At 39.0% G+C, this 23636-nt stretch overlaps 2 protein-coding genes across 4 annotated transcripts in view; one reads left to right on the top strand and one right to left on the bottom strand.

The window, feature by feature from the left end:
- LOC139148956 (small ribosomal subunit protein uS10m-like) overlaps positions 1 to 17190 on the bottom strand; it is a 28967-nt gene extending 11777 nt beyond the window's left edge. Inside the window, exons 1-4 of one of the 2 annotated variants that reach the window (XM_070720429.1) lie at positions 17048 to 17190; positions 7627 to 7682; positions 1067 to 1101; positions 714 to 772 (exon numbers count right to left, since the gene is read on the bottom strand). In XM_070720429.1, the coding sequence (XP_070576530.1) occupies positions 714 to 772; positions 1067 to 1101; positions 7627 to 7682; positions 17048 to 17104 (207 nt within the window). In that variant the 5' untranslated portion in view covers positions 17105 to 17190. The remainder of the gene's footprint in view (positions 1 to 713; positions 773 to 1066; positions 1102 to 7626; positions 7683 to 17047) is intronic. The other variant, XM_070720430.1, reaches the window with a different exon arrangement.
- A 136-nt stretch (positions 17191 to 17326) lies between these two features.
- On the top strand, positions 17327 to 22734 carry LOC139148950 (dynein axonemal light chain 1-like). 2 transcript variants are annotated; one of them, XM_070720421.1, is made up of 6 exons: positions 17327 to 17475; positions 17608 to 17649; positions 19185 to 19294; positions 21434 to 21492; positions 21804 to 21859; positions 22561 to 22734. In XM_070720421.1, the coding sequence occupies exons 1-6, from the start codon at positions 17416 to 17418 to the stop codon at positions 22717 to 22719; spliced, it is 486 nt and encodes a 161-aa protein (XP_070576522.1). In that variant the 5' UTR covers positions 17327 to 17415; the 3' UTR covers positions 22720 to 22734. The 2 variants fall into 2 exon arrangements, with proteins under 2 accessions (XP_070576522.1, XP_070576521.1); XM_070720420.1 differs by having other exon boundaries at positions 17330 to 17475; positions 21434 to 21488; positions 22561 to 22650.
- Positions 22735 to 23636: the final 902 nt, after the last annotated feature.

Raw genomic sequence — 23636 nt, 5'->3', positions numbered from 1 at the left:
ACAAATCTGAAATAGATCATCCCTGGGGACCTATGTACCAAATATCAAAGCTATCTGACTGGTAGTTTTGAAGAAGTAGATTTTTAAAGATTTTTTTACCAAAAACGACAAAAATTGCCTTAAAAATACAAATATCCAAATTTCACCACGATTTGAAGAAATCTAACTGAAGTCACCCTAAGTAAACTGAATATCAAATTTCAAAGCACTCCGACAAGAGGTTTCAGAGAAGAAGATTTCTTTACCAAAAACAGCAAAAAATACCCCAAAAATACAAATATACAAATTTCACCACAATTTGAACAAACTTAAGTGAGGTCACCCCAAGTGAACTGCACATAAAATTTCAAAGCAAACTGACTTGCGGTTTCAGAGAAGAAGGCAATTGTTGACGGACGACGACGGACGACGACGGACGACGACGGAAAATCAACCTATTTGATAAGCTCCACGTCGCTGAGAGCGGAGCTAAAAATGTACAAGACAGTTAGAAAGCACAAAGCAGGAAAACATCACTCATGAACTGAATCCTATCTTCCACAATTGTTCAATTATTAAGTGAAATCTTTTTCCTTCTCAGACTACAGTCTTTAAAAACATTTTTCCATTCAGATGCAACTTCAGTAAAGGTTATGATAATCTTACTGTAGGACATAACAAATGGTTTACATGAAAAAAAAAACTTCAAGATTATAAATTGGTAGAAAGGTTACCTGTATGGTGCTACTTAAATTTCTAGAAATTAACACTGTACAGCATGGCTTGGGTATGGCTGTGGAAACAAACAGACAAATACAATAGTCAGAAAGTCTGTTCAGACTGTTCTGAAAGGCACCTTTCCTTGAAGAAAAATTTCATAATGGTTCTAAAACTGGTACAATAGGGGACACAAGCTGATATGTATGTTTTGTGTTTCAAGTTCTAACCACAATCAAGATCACAAATAGTCCAAATCCAGTCAGAGCCTAATTTTGCTATTAACTATTGATAAGAGCTCAATCCAGTGAGAATATGTAGTGTGGCATAAATATCCATGCAATGGAAGTTAAATATGTGAAATGCTAACCTGCATGCCAATGCGTTCTCCCAACACTGTAAAACCTGAAAAGGATGTATTGTAGATTTACTATCTTTCTTCAAAACACTAAACACAAGTCATTGACAATGACATAGTCCCCACTTGTAATAGGAGTATTAGTCTTGATGGGGCAGGGAAATGTGGTCATTAAGAAGTATCACTGGAGTGTATATGTTGAGATCTATGGGCACATAGGTCTATGTCGTTGTTCCCAATTTGAAACACATTAGGCATGTCTAAGTTATGGTTCTAAATTGGGAAAAAAAATCAGACCTCTAGCTGTATTGGCCAGCCAAGAAATACATATGCGCATAATAAATGAGGTACAAGATGTGACATCTTAAGGTCTAATATCCTATCAAAATTGGAGGGTATAGACTTGTGGTTACTGAGTTATGCATATATTGGACAATCAAGGTCAAAGGTTATCGAGGTCACGTGACATTTAAAAAAAAAATTGTATTGCTAATTAATCCCTATATGCCAAAAATCAGACCTCTAGCTCTATTCGCTTGCCCAGAATTAGATATGTGCATAATTAATGAGGTAAGCATGTGTTGTCATAAGGTCTCCTATCCTACTAAATATAAAGGACATAGCACTGGTGGTTGCTTATTTATTGACATATACGTATATTCAAGGTCAAAGGTCATCGAGGTCACGTGATATTTTCTCAAAAAAATTGTATTGCTAAGTAATCCCTGTATACCAAAAATCAGACCTCTAGCTCTATTCAGGTATGTAAGCGGTCTGAAATCACCGAAGTGCGCCGGCAAACTGCGCCGGCGCATTTCAAAGTGCGCCCCCATTTTGCGCCGGTATATTGCGCCGCCCAAAACTGCGCCCTTACTCTGCGCCAAAACACCTCCTCCGAGTGTCACAACAAGATCGAGTACTTGCACTTGCGTAGCAGGACGCTTTAGCAGTGTAGAATGTAGATATTAATATCCGTGACAACGACATTTCCGAGTGACCTGAAAAATGCAGCTCGAAAAATGACGTGAATAGTAGTTGTTCTGGGACTACGCACATACGTACGTGGACACATAAGCTTATGGAGGTAGACAGGACCATAAGTTACTTCTCAAACAGGAACTTGCAGTAAAGAATTTTTCTTTCAACAAGGTGTGAAAATATATCTTTCGCCAGTAAGATTTTTGACATGTTTTCAGAATGGAGTCTCGGAGGTACGAGACCATGTTATGTTTGTATGGGACGGATTACACTCACTTGGCGGTATCGTGAAAGGATATGGCTTCAGCAGCAGTCAAAATTTGTGAATTTTGCATCTCCCTCAAAGGCAAGGGACTTGATACCCGGGATCAGGTTAATCCCATTCACCTTTGCGATTCACGGACGGGATCGAATATTTATGTCTGTGTAAATTACGGTCACGAGGTTGTGCACAGGCCAATGTGTTGACATGCAAACAACAGATTATACGACACTGAATATAACGGAGAGACCAGTATACATGTACAGAGAAACAACGTTTCATGAAGAGCGCAATGCTTGTAGCAATAACAGGTGTACTTCAACAGAAATGACAAAGGTACAGTCAATCCATGACACCGCTGCAACTGGCGTTATTACCTTCCGAATTCGGCTTACCCAGGGCTCTGGCTGCAATTGTACAATTATTGCAGCTAAACGATAGCGTAGACGTCGTGCTATTGCCAAGATACTCTGCCGTGTCCGATTGTTTCGTCTACAGAACTACTAAAAAGTCTCTCAATTCGACCAGAAAAAAATAATTACGGTTTGAAATCGGTGCATTAATTTATATTTATAAAAATAATAAAATGTGACATCACCGATCATAAGAAACGTGGTGTTGAAGAACATATATATTTTTTGAACAGAAGACTACGGCGACCATTTTCTGTAAGTATACATGTAATCTAACTTTAGCAAACTTGCGAGTCAAACATCCGAAGAGTAGCCTAACTTCAACATTTTTGGTTTTGTTCTACTCTTGTTATAAAATAAGTCAAATTTCGGGAAAGTATCTGTACATTTTCGATATCTGTGCAGCGCAAATGTGTAAACCGACTCTGCACTTATCCATCCTAAAGACCATGATCAGTTCGCGACTGCATAAACCCCTCCCCTCCCTCCCTCCCCCTCTCTCTCTCTCTCTCTCTCTCTCTCTCTCTCTCCTAAAAGTTTAGAAATTTGATGTTTTATTTTGCCGACATTTATTTAACGGTTCACGATCACCGCTCAATTTTGATGTCGATTTCGATTTACGAAGTTTCTTTGTAACTAGAGACATGTCACGGCCTGGAGCTAGTTATCACTATAAAACAGTCTGTAAACGTTTTTGCTTCCGAATGCATGTGACAGGTGACTTCGAGCGTAAAATATTGAATGGCAATATGAATTTCACCGTTAAGATAGTCTATGACTTTCAAACTAGTCGTACAAACAACAATAAACTTGGCGGAGCAGTGATACTGACGTATAATTTTTCCTCGACCGCTGATGAGAGCGACTCGCTGAAATTTTCCAACCTCGTAGGTATTTGCTTTTGCCCCGTGTGCTGGGTTATGTACACGTAAACTAATAACAAAAGTTTTATCTCTGTAAATCGATAAGCCTTTCGAAAACGAAAGATTCGGATATCTGAACCTAAACATCGGTTACGCAGCTCGAAAGTTATCCTCCGAAACAGGACAGGAACATTGGTCAAAGCCAGATTTCGTATGGTATATAGATATTGAAACACGCGGCTCATTGTTTAGAAAGCATGCATGATGCTCCCTAGCTTGGTCCTTGGATTGTTGCCTTCCGTCTCGCCCCTACACACCGTCAATTGCCTAACAATCACAGGATTTAGTCACATGTGTCTTCAAATTTTGATGCGTTAATTCTACCAATCATCAAGCACGGAACAGATCAAAAAACAATGGTCGCGGCTACGGGTTCAAGGACGTTCACGAGACAACATCACGGATCTGTCGCAGAATTGTTTTGACTAGTTTTATGGAGAATATGGGCGATCTGCGTACGGTCGCACATCGAACCGACAAGTGTACGCCAAGATAAAAATATGATGTCCAAAAGTTTAGTTTTGTTTTATTCAACTGAGTCATCGCCTTTGTTATCGTCTAAACATCCTCGGGTTTTTTTCGGGCAGACTGCAACATGAATATCTTCCCAATGCATAAAGTACGGCCGTTCATGCAATCATAGACCCATGTGCTTTGGTGAACGGGCCAAGTTTTTGTACGTTGGTAATAGAAACTAATGACAATATAGGTGAAGATGTATGTTACATATCGAATTATAGACGGGAGAATCGAGGGTTTATGATCAATAGGGAACAAAAATATTTAGATTTATTGACTAACACAACCAGAAAGGAAATTTTATTCAACTTTGAAAAAAAGTCACCGCCTTTCGTTGACATAGGATTCCATGGCAATGGACCAACACATGATGTCGTTTAGGTCCTCAAAAATCTTCTAAAACGGCACGACGATAATAACTAAAATGAATGAACAATTAAAAGCCCGTATTTAAATGACACGATATCAGTTGTCGTTTCAATTTGTTTCCTTTCTGTTAGAAACTCCACGATGATGTTTTGGAAATCGAACGGGAAATGCCATATTCTCGGTGCTCCGATCGATCCGTCCATTGAGGTAAATTTCACTTCTATGATCCGCCCATGGATGTAAAAATATAGATGATCCGCCTCAGTAAATATCTGAAGTTTCTACAGGAAATCTCTCGTCCGTTCACGGATATTTTTTCGTCTTTCATTTTAGTTTCAAGTTGTTTATAGGGTAAGGAAGTTTGAAATCCATCAAAACATCGCTCCAGGGTCTATGATCAAAAGCATGAGCGCGTTTTGTCATCAGCTGTCGGCAGGTCGTTTTCCAAACTGCAACAGGGAACTTGGAAACCCACCATAGTGTCACAGGACACTAGACCTAGATTGTATCTAATTGTGTGCTATCCTTTGGTCCAGTTCAAGTTTAATTGACTCAGAATAACCTTAATCACGGTCGTGACTCCCGTTTTTGACATAACTATATAAATACTCGTCGGGATTGAGTGTTCATGGCGTCCCCTTTCACTTTGACCACCACTTTGAATCAGTCTGTGAATCGTACGTCCCAGCCCGATCGGTCTCTCGGTCTCTCGCCGATGTTTATAACCTGGTAAATAAAGTTCTTCGCAGGCAGATATAATATTCTATTCTCCATTATGTAAAGATGAATGTCTCATTCATATTTTTATTTAGACGAATATAGGCCTATCAACTTCTTGGTGTTTGGAAATAAGTGTGTTTCAATAATTTCCATCGGGGACTAAATCATGAATTCACTCAGCCGTTCGCTCATGATACACAGCACTGTATTTCCATGGAGATCGTATCACTGTTTTAGCAGTGACTTTGATCGTAAGTTTTCATTCGACCAAGGTGATGAAATAAATGCTGACACGCACTATGTTACAACAGAGCGAGTTCACTTCACATCCTCACTATCGCTCGCACTTTCAAAGTGAGCAAGTACTCTTCAAGCTCTCACATTCGCTCTCCTAACTTTGGCCCCGCACTTGTCGATTCAGGTACCCTTACATACCTTACGTCAGGAAGTCAGTCGCAAGAACGGTCGCATTTGCTGTTTGCACGTTAAATGAGAGTCTCAGACCCGGTCTCAAATTCACTCGCAAATATACATGTAAATCACAAAGCGACATGGGAGTTAGTCAGTTCAGTCGCAAACGTGATCGCACTTTGATTCTTCTATGGGCTGAGAGTCTCAGAATCAGTCGCATTCCTTATCATTTGGGGTCGTCATATGAGTTGGAAGTAGAAATTGTAGGACGATTCAAAGGTCGCAGAATTAGAGCAAGAATTACGGTCCACAAGGTTCCGATCAAACAAGTATGGAGTGTCTGATTTACGGCTGCACCGCCTATTCAGACACTGAGACAGGACACTCTCGCCACGTATTACCCGACGAAACGCATAATGGCAGAGATATTTGGCCATCGAAATAGTTTGAGAGTGTTAACTTTAGCCCCTTTTTAACTGTGACTTCAAGAATTTATCCACAAGGTTCGGGTAGCTAGAAACTACAGACAGATTCAAAGGTCGCATTACGATTTACGATGCAAATGGCACTCGCCTGGCCGAGTTACCTTCCCTCTCGCCAAAGTGATGTTATCATACTTCACATACGTGTCGGAAAAAATACTCCCATCGTCCGCATTTTAGTGACACATTTCACCATATTCCCCACGAAAAACATGAATATTTCTTTGAAATCGCTTGACGAAACCAAAACAGACCATTAGTTGTGTGCTTGACATTGAAACTTTGCAATGGCGCAGAGTAAGGGCGCAGTTTTGGGCGGCGCAATATACTGGCGCAAAATGGGGGCGCACTTTGAAATGCGCCGGCGCAGTTTGCCGGCGCACTTTGGTGATTTCAGACCGCTTACATAGCTCGCTCTATTGGCTTGCTCAGAATTAGATATGCACATAATTAATGAGGTACAGTATGTGGCGTCATAAGGTCTCCCATCATACCAAATATGAAGGGTGTACCACTTGTGGTTACTGAGTTATGGACAAATATGTATATTTGAGGTCAAAGGTCACTGAGGTCACGTGACATTTTGTCAAAAAAAATTGTATTGCTAAGTTATCCCTATATACCAAAATCAGACCTATAGCTCTCTTGGCTCGCTCAAATTAGATATGCACGTAATTAATGAGGTACAATATGTGGCTCCATAAGGTGTCCCATCATACTATACATGAAGGGTGTAGCACTTGTGGTTACTGAGTTATGGACAAATATGTATGTTTGAGGTCAAAGGTCACTGAGGTCACGTGACAATTTGTCAAAATATCTGAGATATCTGCGTGAACGGATGGACGAACGGACGGACATGACCCAATCTATAAGCCCCCTGGACTTCATCCGTGGGGACTAAAAACTGTGTCACTGCATCCTTTTTGCAATATGAATACGATGAGAAACTAATTTTTATTTTTCTTGGCCTTATACATGGGAGTCTATGGAGAACTGCCTTATACATGGGAGTCTATGGAGGTGTAAACTAAAAAGTCCTGTAACACGGCCAAATTTGATCGCATTGTGAAACAAATCGACGTGCATCTGTATGGGGTAGGGTACTATCCTTGTGCAAAGTTTGAAAGAAATTGACCAGAGCATGTCTGAGATATCTGCGTGAACGGACGGACAGACGCATGCACCCATGCATGGACATGACCAAACCTATAAGTCCCCCCCCGACGGTGTCCATGGGGAATAACAAGCAGACAACTGCTGAATTCAATTTAAAAACTTAGATGCTGATTCCATTATGACTGTATCTATAGTCTGTGCATGGATGTCAATCTAGTTGCTGCAATGTTCTGTCAAATTCTACCAAGTTCTACTGTCCATTCACATTGGTATATCAAATATGAAATTAAATTATTAAAATATGATTGTACAAACTCTTACAGTAATTTTTGAAATTGAAAACATGCAATTGAAATACTATTGCTAGCTTTCTTACCTATGTGTAAAAAGACATCTTTGAAAACCCTGAAACTGCTGTAAACAGCCATACACCTGCACAAAAAAATACACTGTGTTGTTACACTGCATTTGCAATTTAGTCAACAATTTCATGCTTGAGTGACTGTGATGTAATGCAAATGATGCGGTAATTATGATGCACTCAACACTACTGTGTAAATCCCGTTGGTCAAACCATCAATCATAGATTGTTTCAAAGTTTATGTATCGATCACATCATTTGGCTTCTCTGAACACATTTGACAACTCTCTGATTATACGTTATGTATAATTGTTGATGCAAATTGGAGGCCTTCTCTTCAGAATGCCTACCGTCAGTTTGATTGTCTCAAACAGCCAAAATCAGAGTCATCAGCAAATTGTTACAGTTGTTGAAGTCCGATATATGTGTCCTTAATCCATTACAAAATTTATTAAACAACAGAATCAAACCAAGAGGTGAGTTTGCTGTTGAGCCGGGTTCGTAAGGCAGGGGATAAGTTTGTTGTGGGATCGGGTTGTTGCGGGGCAGGTCTCTTGTATTCACAGTGATGAGAGGCAGTGATCGTTTCTTCAAAAGGTTGTGAAATTAACACCATGTAAAGTTAAAAGGAATATGGTTTATCTGACCGGCCATATTTGTGGTTGTCATTACAAGGCTTACCAGTATAACGACAAAAACATCAACATAATCTATTTGCCTGGTATAAGCATAGATCCTAAAAAGTATAACAACAAAAATAGCGGCATTATTAAAGGGACAAAGTCGGCCATTATTCATGAATTTTGTTTGATAAAGATACTACTTACATTTTTGACGTGTTGAAAGATAATGAATGGGTGACCATGCATATATTTGACCCCGGACACGATGAATGAAACCATCGCCAAAATGAATTAATGGTCATGACCATTAAATTGTTTTTGCGATGGTTTCATTTAATTTGTCTAAAACCAGGGTCAAATATATGCATGGTTACCTATTCATTTAGTATCTTTCAACATGTCAAACAATGTAAGTAGTATCTTGTATCAAACAAAATTCATGAAAAATGGCAGACTTTGTCCCTTTAATTTTTTTGCCATCTCATTCATGAGGTACACAGTCTAAGCTAATAGCCACGTCCTGCTGCAGTTCTGTAGCGCACAAATTTCCACACAAAATTATTTGGGGGGGGGGGAATGTCGGCTACCTACAGAGCTGCACCCATTACATGTCAGCTACATGGACTATCTGCCCAAATTCAGCTACAGACAGTGGAGCGGTAATATCTGCCCAACTGTATGCATTAAACATCACAGAAGAATGTATTTTCAACTACAGAATCCTCTTTCTCTGCTTAAAGGACAATCTGAGGTTGGATGGTGTGTGATGCTGGCAGTCACAGGCACCAGACTCAATGCAAGCAAACCGTCACTGATGCATGGCTAATTATAATCGACGAAATAGCGAAACTGCGAAATAGCGAAATGAAGAAGTAAAGAAACTGAGTAGTAAATTCAAATATTTATGAAGAAATAATTAGAAACTGAAAAATATAGAATGAACAAATCCGACAAACAGCTAACAGAGGGTCAATTTGATGTAACACTTGCTCCACAAGCTGTCCATTGTCCTGCTATTACAGCGCCCTCATGTGAGTAAGGGAAGTGAGAGAAATTACAGGGAGGGAGGGCCGGCATTTTTTAAAATGACGCTTTGCATAAAATAGTGACTCTTCAAAAGTGTTGGTGAACTCCCCTATTTTCATGCACACAAACAGTGACCTTACCCTTCATGTCATAGTCCACATCAATAATATTTAGACCCTTTTTTCTTGTGGCCATCTTGGATTTTAACCTTGAAATTGACCTTATTTGTATAATACTTGATCAATCAAATTTCTGTACATTCACTTTGTAGACCATATGGCCAGTCTGCTACATTGCAAACATCAATGTCTTAAACCATGTCAACGTTAATCTTGCAATGAATATTTTGAAAGTATTATTTTTTCTGAATTTTCTATGAACTTTGACCTCTCCTAGACCTTGCAGTAAAGCTATGACTATATCGTTTTCCACATACAGTCCGAGAGGGCTGGTGTATATTGAAAATGACCGGTAAGGGATGAAAACATATAACTAAAATTTTGAGTTTCTGGTGACCTTGACTCTCATCATCCTGTACCTCATTTATTATACAATTATGAAATTATAGGCTAGTTAATAGAGCTAGAGATCTGATATTTGTGGACAGGGATGATTATGTAAGTAAAGTTTTCTGCCAAAATTTCACGTTACTAGGATGACTTTTGACCTTGATTTCATCAATATGCCTACAACTCAGTAACACAAGTGGTACACCCTTCATATATGGTATGATGGGAGACCTTATGATGCTTCATACTGTACCTCATTAATTATGCGTATATCTAATTTGAGCAAAGCCTAAGCTGTATGTCATACTATGTTACGTGCAGAGAAAACGAACAAAAGGGTGAACTCAGCAGTTAACGTTTAAACAAAATTTATTACGAAAATAAAACTAATTGCTAAGTCAGGGATAGAGTACAAGCTTTAAAAGTGTACAGACTACTTATCTCAGCTGGGACGGCAAAGCTCCAGTCTCAGAGTTGTAACAGTCAGTCGGATGAATGAACAGTCCTTTGGCTTGCAGGCTTGAATTTGCACAAAGTCCACAGTATAAATCCAGCGTTGACAGTGAAGGTCTTGAAAGTCTTGAGAATGACTACTGCTGGAGTTTAGTAACACACAAGAGACACGATCCCAAAAGTCTGACTGGAAGCTGTGCACGTCCCTTTTATAAAGGCATATAAGAACAATCTAGAACTTTTATTGACATGCTAATTACTGTTCTAAAATTATCTCCCTTACACAACTAATCAACTTTCCAGAACATTCCAAACATGACTAATTGAATTCAAGGTTGTGAGGTCATCAAGGGCAGTGACCTTGAGAATGTTCTAGACTAATTGAACTCAGGTCATGATGAGTGTGGGGGAATGACCTACATAACACACCCCCTCTTCAAAAAAAAGAAAATTTTTCAAAGAAAAATCTTTCTTTTACAAATGTAATCTTGAAAAGGATTTAAGTACTCAAATTTTGTTTTACTCTAAAGTAAATTTCTTGAAAGTGAACAACAATAAACTCTAAATACGAGAGAGACAGTCTGCAATTAAATTGTCTCTGCCTTTGGATATGTCTAATGTCAAGATTAAACTCCTGTAACATTAAACTCCATCTTAGCAATCTCTGATTTTTGCCTTTAAATTTCTGCAGAAAAACAAGAGGGTTGTGATCAATATAAACCACTATTGGCTGATTTGAAGAAGTAACATAAACTTCAAAATGCTGTAAAGCTAATATCAAAGATAAACACTCTTTTTCAATTGTAGAGTAGTTTCTCTGGGATTTGTTAAATTTGCGTGAAAAATAGCAAACAGGATGATCTACACCATGACTATCCTCTTGCAATAAAACAGCACCAGCAGCCGTATCACTAGCATCTACAGCTAATTTGAATGGCAAAGTGAAATCTGGTGCAGACAACACTGGGGCACTTTGCAGTATGGCTTTAAGTGTATCAAATGCCTGTTGGCATTGCTCTGACCAAACAAACTTTACTTTCTTTTTAGTAAGTTAGTCAAAGGCTCAGTAATTGTGGAGAAATTTGGACAGAATTTTCTGTAGTAACCAGCCATACCGAGAAAGCGCATCAGTTGTCGTTTGCAGTTTGGTATGGGAAAACTTGAAATGGCACTGATTTTGGCATCAACAGGTTTTACCTCACCCTGTCCTACAGTATGTCCGAGGTAAGTTACCCTCGCCCAACCAAACTCAGATTTGGCAAGGTTGACAGTCAACATTGCTTTGCTCAGTCTCTCAAAGAACTTCCGCATGAGCTTGATGTGTTCCTCCCAGGTGTCACTATACAGGACGACGTCGTCAACGTAAGCTGCACACCGTCTAGCCCGGATATGACGTCGTTGATCATCCGTTGGAACGTTGCCGGAGAGTTCTTCATTCGAATGGCATCACCTTGTACTGGAACAATCCGTCTGGTGTAACAAAGGCGGATATTTCACGAGCACGATCCGTCAGAGGGACTTGCCAAAATCCCTTCAGTAGGTCAAATTTCGTCACATACTTGGCTTTTCCCACTCGGTCGATGCAGTCATCAATCCTCGGGATTGGGAAAGTGTCTGTCTTTGTTAAAGTGTTGACCTTCCTAAAGTCCGTGCACATACGATAACTGTGATCTGATTTGGGAACAAGTATGCACGGCGAACTCCAGTTACTTTTACTGGGTTCAATAAAGTCATTGTCCAGCAGGTATTTGACTTCTTCCTGGAGATATTTCGCTTTTGTTGGATTCAGTCTGTATGGATGTTGTTTTACAGGCTTACTGTCCCCAACATCAACGTCGTGATAGATGACGTTTGTCCTCGTTGGAACATCTTGAAACAGGTGTTTATATTCATGGAGCAGTTCTTTCACCTGTTGTTGTTGTTCTGGCTGGAGGTGTGCCAACTTTGTAGACTCCAGCTTCTCCAGGATTTTGAGTTCTGAAGCTTGACCGAGCCCAGCTTTGAGTTTAGAGTATTTTCACTCAAGTCAGTTTCAGTATCACTATCTTCATAATGGTTTGAACTGACTGCACTGACAGGCTGAGTTATAGTAGGATTATCCCTATCCAAATATGGCTTAAGCATATTTATGTGACATAGCTGTTTTTGTTTTCGCCTGTCAGGTGTTATTATGATGTAATTTAATCACTCAATTTCTTATCAATTAGGTATGGCCCAAAGTAACGAGCATGGAGTGGTTTGCCAGGAATTGGAAGTAGAACAAGAACTTTTGACCTGGTTCAAACTTCCGTTTTGAGGTGCTTTTATCATATTTGGTTTTCATTGACTGCTGAGATGACTCAAGATTTTCTCTGGCTAATTCACATGCTTTAGAGAGTTTGTACGAAAATCTGACACATATTGCAAAATATTCAGACAATCATCATCGTCTGATAGGAATTTCTCTTTAACGAGCTTAAGTGGGCCACGGACTGTATGTCCAAATACAAGCTCAAATGGGCTAAAACCAAGAGACTCCTGAATTGACTCTCTAACAGCAAAGAGCAGAAAATGAATTCCTTCATCCCACTGCTTCTCTGTGTCAAAACAGTAGGTCCTAATCATGTTTTTCAAAGTTTGATGAAATCGCTCAAGAGCACCCTGACTTTCTGGATGATAGGCGGATGACCTTACTGTTTAATGCCTAGCTGATCCATTACTTGTTGAAAAATACCAGACATAAAGTTGGAGCCTTGATCGGACTGGACACATTTAGGGAGGCCAAATAAAGTGAAAAATTTGACTAAAGCTTTCACTATAGTCTTTGTCTTTATATTTCTCAGTGGTATGGCTTCTGGGAACCGAGTTGATGTACACATTATTGTCAGCATGTACTCATTTCCTGATCTTGTTTTTGGTAGGGGCCCAACACAGTCTATTAGTATCCTACTAAATGGTTCTTGAAATGCAGGAATTGGCTGTAAAGGGGCCTTTGGAATGGTCTGATTTGGCTTTCCTACCATTTGACATGTGTGACAAGTTTTACAGAAATGTGCTACATCCTGCCTGAGATTAGGCCAATAAAAGTGACTGAGAATTTTATGATAAGTTTTCCTGACTCCTAAGTGACCAGCCCAGGGCGTTTCATGGGCCAGGCGCAATATTTCAGCACGATAGGGCTTTGGAACCACAATTTGATGTTTTATAGCCCAATCGTCATCAACCAAAACATCTGGAGGTCTCCATTTACGCATGAGAATACCAGATTTTGTATAATAGGAAACAGAGCTATCTGAAGTTTTACCTTCATCATCTACCCTGTCAAACAAAGACAAAATATCTGGGTCTTTGTGTTGTTCTGCAATGAGATTTGATCTAGAAAATGTCTGACTTTGGTCAGCAGAGTTTTACTGGAAGTTTCAAATCCACGAGGGATAACGGAATGATCCGTGTCAAACACCTGACTGAGAAAGGTGTCATTTAAGTCAACATCTGTGACATTATTTTTGAGAGTATTTTGATTCTCGGAAGTTTTCTTTGACATGGCTCGAGTAATGGCACATGAAGGAAATAAATCGGGTATCTCTTGTTCAATTGGCTCTGGATCCTGATCTAAACTAGGATTATCAGTCACAAGTGGATTAGTAATGACCTTGTCCCCAGCAAGGTCGTTTCCAAGAGAAGGTGAATCCCTTCAAAAGGCAAAAAAGGCCTAATACCTAAAGCCACAGGTCCAGAAACAAGTCCGAAGACAAATAGACATTATGGAGAGGAACAGGAATGTAGTCATTACAATCTACCCCCTTAATAAGAACTTTAGAACCTGAAAATGACTTTTCAGAAAACGGCAGGGTATCTGCCAACAAAAGAGACTGGGAAGCCCCGGTATCTCTTAAAATTTTGACAGGGGTAGCGGAAGAGAAATCACTAGAAAGTGATATAAAACCATTATGAATAAATGGTTCGAAAATACCCATAATGCTATCTTGAGAAGAATTGACCTTGACCTCATTAATTGGGGATAAGAGGGGTTTAACCTCAGAAAATGTGTTGCACACATTATTAGACTCTAATTGAGTTGATGAAGAAATAAAGCCGGTGGGCTTAGATCCACTTTGACCACTTTGACCTTCACGTTTTCTTTTCAATTTGAAACATCTGACATTAAATGGCCGTCTTTCTTACAATAATTACAAGAAAGTGTACCAAACTGTTTGTCAGAAGGAGATTGAGACTTGGGATCTGATGATGTGGGAGTGTTACTTGAACTCTGTGAACTGTTGTCATTTGATTTTCTACTTCCTTTGAAAAATTCTTGGATGAAAAGGAGGAGTTAAATTTACCTGCATTGTTTCTGTATGAAAAGGACTGGGATGGTTTGCTGAGAAATGAAGATTTGTGGGTCAATGAATAATCATCGGCCAAACGTGCAGCAACCTCCAATGTATCTGCCTTTTGTTCATTGATAAACGTCTTGATGTCACTCCGGATGCACCTTTTAAATTCCTCAATCAAAACAAGTTGTCGTAATTTGTCATAATTCTGACTGACCTTTCAGAAGAACACCAACGATCAAACAGTTGTTCTTTTGTTCGAGCAAATTCAACATAAGTTTGATCTTTCACCTTCTCACAATCCCTAAATTTCTGACGGTAAGCTTCAGGCACCAACTCATAACCCTTGAGAATTAATTCCTTCACAGAATCATAATTTGAAGCCTGCTCTACTGACAACTGAATGTAAATTTCTCTGGCTTTACCCACCAAAGCACTCTGCAAAAGCATAGACCAGGACTCCTTAGGCCAATTCAGACTCTGAGCAATTTTCTCAAAATGAAGGAAATATTTATCAACATCCTTTTCTTGGAAAGGGGGAACTAACCTGAAATGCTTAGTGATGTCAAACTTGTCTGAAGGGAAGAATTTTCCTGACTGTCCAAGCTCTAAACGTTTTATTTCTACCTGTAATCGCTGTTCTTCTAATCGCAATTCTTTTTCTCTCTGTCTTTCTTCCATTTCTAATCTTTCCTGCCTTTCTTTTTCTTTCCTGTCTTTCTTCCATTTGCAATTCTTTTTCTTTCATTTCCTTTTCTAATTCCAATTTCTTAAGCTCCAATCTGCCTGTCTCTCTTTTCCATTTGTAATTCTTTTTCTCTCATTTGTAATTCTAGTTTCTTGATCTCCAAATTTGTCTGCATTTCTAATTCTAATTTTCTGAGTTCAGAGGTAGACTCGGGCTCATAATCTTTCAGGGTGGATTCCTCAAATGGCCTAAATCAACTAGATGTTTGCAATACGGTACTGTATTTCCCTCTTGCGCATAGATCTTTTAACTTCTACTTTAAGGAAATTGGCCAGTGCTATGAGGTTGTCTTTTCTGAGGGAATTAAATGTGTCCTGATCAAGGTCATCCATAAATTCGTCTGGTTTAAATTCCGCCATGATTGAATTTCGCTGAGTTCACAGTATAGTAGTTTTGAAAAGGCTGGCAAAATGTTGTCAAACGGCTCAAAATATTCGTCTCCCGGACGAGCCCCCAATTTGTTACGTGCAGAGAAAACGAACAAAAGGGTGAACTCAGCAGTAACGTTTAAACAAAATTTATTACGAAAATAAAACTAATTGCTAAGTCAGGGATAGAGTACAAGCTTTAAAAGTGTACAGACTACTTATCTCAGCTGGGACGGCAAAGCTCCAGTCTCAGAGTTGTAACAGTCAGTCGGATGAATGAACAGTCCTTTGGCTTGCAGGCTTGAATTTGCACAAAGTCCACAGTATAAATCCAGCGTTGGCAGTGAAGGTCTTGAAAAGTCTTGAGAATGACTACTGCTGGAGTTTAGTAACACACAAGAGACACGATCCCAAAAGTCTGACTGGAAGCTGTGCACGTCCCTTTTATAAAGGCATATAAGAACAATCTAGAACTTTTATTGACATGCTAATTACTGTTCTAAAATTATCTCCCTTACACAACTAATCAACTTTCCGAACATTCCAAACATGACTAATTGAATTCAAGGTTGTGAGGTCATCAAGGGCAGTGACCTTGGAATGTTCTAGACTAATTGAACTCAGGTCATGATGAGTGTGGGGGAAATGACCTACATAACAGCTATTTCACACTTTCGCTATTTTGTCGATTATAATTAGCCCTGATGCATTATTTATAACCAGTTACTGGTTGCATCAGTGACATTTTGCTGCATTGAGTCTAGTGCCTGTGCTGGCAGCGTAGTTGACAGCGGCTTTTAGTATAGTACACCAAAAGCACAGTCAACTATGGCGGTGCATGTGCCCAACTCCCTCTCGATCTTTGTGGCCTAATACGACACCTGGTACTCAAATGATTACAACGCGTCCCGCTTCGACTTATAACAGTGATTCATAACAGTATCACTTCATAACAAAAATATATAGAACTTTTGGGACCAATCCTGACGGTGGGTACGCTTACCACTTCCAGACAACTGACACCATCACTAACTATCAGTGATTCAGCAGGATAGCCCTACTTAACTTTGAAAATCGCACATGTCCCATGGACCTGGTACTGTATTACCTTGAATGAAAATGGTTATTGGGCCGGCTTGTCATATTGGTTGTATGCTGGACCAAAGCTGCAGTGCCTGTAGGCTCGAGATATTTGCCTGGGTATTTGAGTCGCACGAAGCATGGAGGAGCGACGGAGCGACGTGTACCCTACATACCAAGCAATATTGATTTGCCTGGTTTTGCCCAAACAACCAGACAAAACCTCGAGCTGTAGCATGTGCAGGCCAGCTGGAACTCATGGAATTATTGGCACAACAGCAAGGATGCAATTCCAACAATAAAACGAAAATATTACCTTGATATTTTTGAAGATATTCAAAATACAAAATCTGGTTTGTTGAAGGTTAAACATAGCTCTTTTCTATTTCGGCGATGAACGAAAAAGGGGACAGTTTACATTCGTATGGCTGGCGGAGACGTTCACATGAAGTTCATGCACCTTGTTTTACCGCCCCCAACGGTTAATTTCAAATAAACCATGACCTCTCACTGATGACCTTACGATCTCACCTCGGCTCCCTTTGTGGCATATTTGATTATTTTGTTGCATACCAAATAATGTTTTTAGACAAATATTACTGAAAAGTAATCACACTTAGGTTCTTATTGGGCTAAAGAAATTATGGTAAAACAAAAATCATTTCGAAACATAAATAATCTCCCATGGTCCTTTGCGGTCTCCATGGTCACCAGCATTTTCTGTCAACTGTCCAGTCCAAAATGGTGAGTTACACTCTGTGAAATCAGATCTTCTGTAACATTTTGATCGATATGTTGCTTAATAGATAGCAGCAACAGTTGTTCTGTATTATAAAATACAAATACTTAATGTACACGATATTTTTACTCTTTCAGGCGGTAAAGGGAACTACGATAAAAGAAGCACTTGCGAAGTTCGTAAGTATCATTCGCCATCTTTAGCGTGATCCGTCAGTTTGATAACTATAAGTATAACACAACTGTACCCACGTAACAAACATAGCTTACACTGACATGATGTAATATACAAGTCTTGCAAGTAAACTCTAATTTCAGATTCTACGAAGATTTCTTTAACGTCACAGTGCCTTGCATGCTGAAGCTAATCTTAGTTTGCTGTTCTGTGAAATACAATAGTATCAATACACAGACTGATCGGAGTGTGACCAGTTCCTTATAAAATAGAAAGTTGTATGCTTTTACTCAAGTTAGAAAAAATGCCTCGTTTCTTGAAGTCAGTGAACTTTGTCATTTCTGTGCGATACCTTTACTCTTCAGTGAGAAGACGTCAACATAGCAAAATGAATAAATAAGCAATGTTACGGATATAAACAAGTATTAGGGACCGTTCAGTTTTATGCCCCTGGGGGGGGGGCGGGGGGGGGGCGGCAAATCTTGTCGCCGGTGTTCCACAAAAATATAGACCCCCACTCCTGCATTTTCGTGAAAAAAAGATGACCCCCCCCCCCCCTTTTGTCAGACGAAAAAGTTTGATGACCCCCCCCCCCCCCCTATTGAAAAATAACCAAAACCCATATGTCAAATTTCCCGCACGGTTTGGATTTGAACTCCGATACGCGGCGCACTTTATTCATGTAGCAGAGATGCCAGTGCACAAACTTCTCAGCCACATCCATGCAAATGTCTGTTAATTAGGACGACTGTAAGGCAATTTTTAACTTCATTTCCATAGACAACTTATGTCCATGACATTGTATAAAGTTAAACTTTATTTGAGTGGTTCGCCAAAGGCAGCCCTCCAGTTAAAGGGTCATGGGCCATTACGTAAAGTCATCTTTATTCTAGTGGGCCACCAAAGGTGCCCGCTGGTAAAGAGGGTCGATCATGGCCATGACATAAAGTGAATATTATTGTAGGTATTATGTTTTTGAAAATGTGGTGACCCCCCCCTTTCCTACCAGTGAAAAAGCAATGACCCCCCCCCCCCCCCCCCTTTCGCGGATTCCAAAATTACCTTGACCCTCCTGGATTTTGCCGCCCCCCCCCCTCCCGGCTGTAAAAACTGAATGGTCCTTTAGACAAGCACTGATAAAGGGAGATAGTAGGAAATCAAACAAATATTATAGCAGCCAAGTAGGATGATAGACACAAACGTTTTTCCCATTTAATTTTCACTGAAGTTTATGACATTTATAACCAAGGAGGTAGGAATAAGAAGACCGTCGTACCTCAGTATAAGCGTAGACCCTGGACTGGAGCCAGCTCTGCATGGCAGGCTGTGTTACTGGTGTTATACAGCCTCCCACCACTTCCACAGTGGGAGGCCATATAGCGCCGGTAACACACAGCCCTGCCATGCAGAGCTAGACTGGAGCAATTTCATTACTATAAACCATGAGAGTGTCAGCTTCAGATTGACCTAGTGGTTGCAGACACAAATTTAATTGGTTTTTATAGACACAAACACAGACTTACATCTTGTCTTTATACAGGAGGAGAAAAATGAATGCAAGGCCTCAGAAGCGGAACATGTCAAACTTTACTCTCAGATGCCTCCCATAGAAAAGATGGATGCCTCACTTTCAACGCTTGGAAATTGCATGTATGTAAACTTAAAATGCTCATTTGAATTGATGGCTAGTTTAAATCCTATGGTAAGCTTATTTTAAAAGACACTTGCCATGCTCAACAGTAATCCCTGCTTTGTTCTTTGGTCCCAGTCATTTCTGCTCTACTGATGATTAAATCCACAAAGCTCAGCTCTTATCACCTATGTGCTATTAAAATCAAAGTGATACAATTCCAACATTCAGTGTAATTTTCAACGTATCAAGCGTTGTCTTTGGGTTGCCTTCTTCTTGTTGTAGAGTGTAATTTTGATGCAATAGACAAGGCCCATATGCTACTGGAAAGTCCTTGAATTTAAAGCCTCCTTGAACAGGTCTTAAAAATGAAATTGATTCCCAGAAAGTCCTGGAAATTTGATCATCCAACCACACTTATAAAAAATGGCAAGATTAAAAAAAATGGAAAATGGCATTTTTAACATCAAAAGGTCCTTGAAAATTGAAAAAAGTCCTTAAAAAAGTTCTTTAATTTTAAGTGACTTTGATTGTACAGACCTCAAAGAGTAATGTATGTCTCTAAAGCATAACATTCCCACTGTCGTCATTGTGACTAACACAGGGCTCGAAATTGGCGGTAGTCCCGCGTCCACAGACTACCAACTTTTCCCTGGGGCAACCAAAATCTGTGAAATGATAGCCAACATGGACTACCAAAGCATGGGACATGAAGTTCAGTCAGTACTTGGCATGGCATGTCCGGTCCGTCACTTTTGGACAAGGAAAATGCAGTCAAACCCAGTTGGACATAGAAAGGCCAGACTATTTATTTATTTTATTTATCTATTTAGCTCCCTCAGTCAAAAATGTACTGATTTCCAGGGAAAACTATGACTTTATTATGCCAATTACAAAGACAATATGCGATGGAATTTCATCCCAATGTTTTCGACGTCTGAACTGATGTACTTGGATGCCAGGCACAGGAAATGATAGCCAATGAAAACATATTTTCACTGCATTTTGATCATAATAAATCTATCACAATTACATGGAAGTTATGCCTCCTCCCTAGTCCATGGTCTATTTTTAGCCATGCACAGTATGTCCCGTGCATGTGCTGAGAAGTCACAGTTTTCAGGACAAATATTAAATTTGCATAAAACTCTGAAAATGAAACCGCAAGTTCACCAAACTTTTGAGGATCACTGTTGTCCATTACACCTGTTTCCTTTTGGTATTAAAGGTGTGCAAGTATTCACATCAAATGACTAAAAAATTCACTTCACGGACAGAATCTTGAAAGTAGCTTTATCTTGTGTTAATGAAAAAAATATTGCTAAAACAAAATATTCATGGGCTACCAGCCATTGTCACTGGCTACCAACTTCAGAAAATGGTAGCCCAAGTGGACTACCAGGGGAAACAGTTCATTTCGAGCCCTGATAACAGATTACAGAGTGTTTCAACTTAAATATGACTACCAGATATATAAATACTTCAGCTTATGATAAATCTATATTCTGTACATTTCTGAATATTGGAACCAGTTGTAATGTTGCAAATACTGAAATATGACAAGTACAAATACTTTTGGTATGGGTCATACGTTGTCTGTCAGTTACTGTGACAATAGATCCGTGTAACATTTCACAATCAATACAGTACCAGTAATATTGGAATGGTAGCCAGTAAGGATTTACAGAAACAAGTAGCTATTTTGTTTGGAAGATCTTGATGTAGTATTTGTCATTCTTGTACTTGAGCATCAACCAGTAGCAGCCATATTTGAAGCAACTTAAATACATTGTGGACAAAGTACATGTACAGTACAGCATATAAGCAGTCGGTGGCAAAATATGATCCTTATGTATGTCATCGTCAAATTAAATGTGGAAATTAAATTGTTCTAATAGCAAACAAGTAGTTTCATCTTTACAAGCTGTGTGACGAGACTAACATTTGTGATTGTGACATTCTAAGAAACGACCATGAAATGTTCATAGAGTAAAAGACAGCAAATTTACTGGGGTTACTTTACTTGTGTAGAACTTTTCTTGCTTAAAATTCATTTAGTTTGACTTCTTTCTTGTAGACACTTTTTTGAACACTTGTTACATGTAATAGGTACTTGGGCTTTAAATAATATATATGCTGTATATGTGTTCTCCTTTCAGGAAACTGTCCCTATCCACAAATGCTATTGAGAAGATTGCTAACCTAATGGACTTAGTAAGTGTTGATATTTTCAAAGTAGATATTTTCTGTACTTCAAGTCCACTCTAGAGTCTATGGTAGCAATATCATTATTAAAAATGAAAGCTAAAAAAATGGGCAAGTAAGGTGTAATAGAAGTCATGAACACCATGTGAGAAAAGTTAATGTTCTCATTCAATTAGCGTTGTCATAACATTGTGATAAATGATACATGACTTCACCACTTTATATTTTTAACAGACTCAGTTAACAAATTATCAATGAATATTTCAACATTAAGAGTGAATAGCAGATTAACTTCTCCCTTCTTTCTTTTTTTTTCCGAATCAGAAAACTTGAAAATTTTGTCACTTGGTAGGAATAACATCAAAAGTTTGAATGGATTGGTAAGTGATTTTTATTCAGCTAGAGTTGTATCAAATTACCAGACATGGTTGCTCAGACCAAGACATGATCAATATGTCCAAGAAATGTAAGAGAAAATGTTTACACATCATTGTGTGAGAAACCATACATCTTTACACCAATGTGGTATAACAATATTGTCATTTAAATTATTGTCATAACGTTTTACCAGAAGACTATTTAGGTCAAACTGACATGTCATTGACCCAAGCAAGGTACAAGAAAACTTTTACATACAGCATGTAAAAGTATATGCCAAACACAAAGAAATTTCTAGATATTCCTAATATGACACAAAACTTCAAAAATCTCATCAGTTAGAATAGCATTTTTAATGATACAAATAACAGGAAAGATATACATTTATGTTAGTGTGTGATTTGTTTTAATGTCATGGTGTTTTTAGTAAGAGAACAGATACTCCTATTAAACAACCAAGCACATTATACATGTAATTGTTGTTCCAGTTTTGAAACATAATAAGGGGTGTATATCATCAACATAAAATTCAGTGTTTTTTGTAGTAGTCTCATGGTTCTCTGTGGAACATTTCTTGTAAAGAATTTGTTTTCTCAGTTGCATAAATTCCTTCACCTTTCATCTTGGTTCCCAACCCTGTAAATGTAAAAAGGAAATTATAATGTGTAAAGAAATGTGTGATGTCTGGTTTTTATTTCTACAGGAGGCAGTGGCTGAGACGTTACAGGAACTTTGGATCTCATACAACAACGTAGAGAAATTAAAGGGTATTCAAGTACTCAAGAGACTTCAAGTAAGTCCAGTATCCTTTGTGTGTTTCTCATGCAATGAAGATTACATGAAGCTCAAGCATTTGGGCTAGGTATTTCAACCAGCCATTAATAAAATACACAGTGGTATGACATATAAATGTTGTTACAGCACCAGAAATATTACTTAAAGTTTTTCATAAATAACAAACAACACATTCTAAAGTTTGACAGCATAATGATTGGAAATTTCATTTGTGGCATCAGTAAATTTCTTTGTACTGCAGCCATGTGCCTTTTTATGAATTACAACTTTTGACAAGCTAATACTCAGGTACAATGAGTGTATTCTACCAGAGCAACCAACTCTATGGAAAAAGGGCTTTGTATTTTAACTCTGGGGGAAAAATCATTGTTGATGAGCAAGATGTTTAGTAGTCCCCACAGTGACACCGTCCGGGGGACTTATAGGTTTGGTCATGTCCGTGCGTGTGTGCGTGCGTGCGTGCGTGCGTGCGTCCGTCTGTGCGTCCGTCCGTTCACGCAGATATCTCAGAGATGCCAGAAGCAATTTCATTCAAACTTGGTACAAGGATTACTTCATATGTCGTACAGATGCACGTCGATTTTGTTTTGTGATACGATCCAATATGGCTGCCAGGCGGCCATTTTATTACGATTTTTTCATGTACAGAGCCATAATTCAGGCATGTTTCAACTGATTTTATTCAAAGCTGGTACAAGGACATTGACCAATATCATAGATATGCACGTCAATTCTTTTTATGATACGATCCAATATGGCCGCCGTGCGGCCATTTTGTTACGATTTTTTCATGTACAGAGCCATAACTCAGGCATATCATCACCGATTTTATTCAAATTGGTACAAGGACATTGACCTATGTCATACATATGCACGTCACTTTGTTTTGTGATACGATCCAATATGGCCGCCAGGCAGCCATTTATTACGATTTTTTTATGTACAGAGCCATTACTCAGGCATGTTTCTACAGATTTTATTCAA

This window comes from Ptychodera flava, chromosome 14 (assembly GCF_041260155.1).
Source record: "Ptychodera flava strain L36383 chromosome 14, AS_Pfla_20210202, whole genome shotgun sequence".
NCBI lineage: Eukaryota > Metazoa > Hemichordata > Enteropneusta > Ptychoderidae > Ptychodera > Ptychodera flava.
The sequence above is the reverse complement of the archived record's forward strand: the minus strand, read 5'-3'. Positions and strand labels throughout refer to the sequence as shown.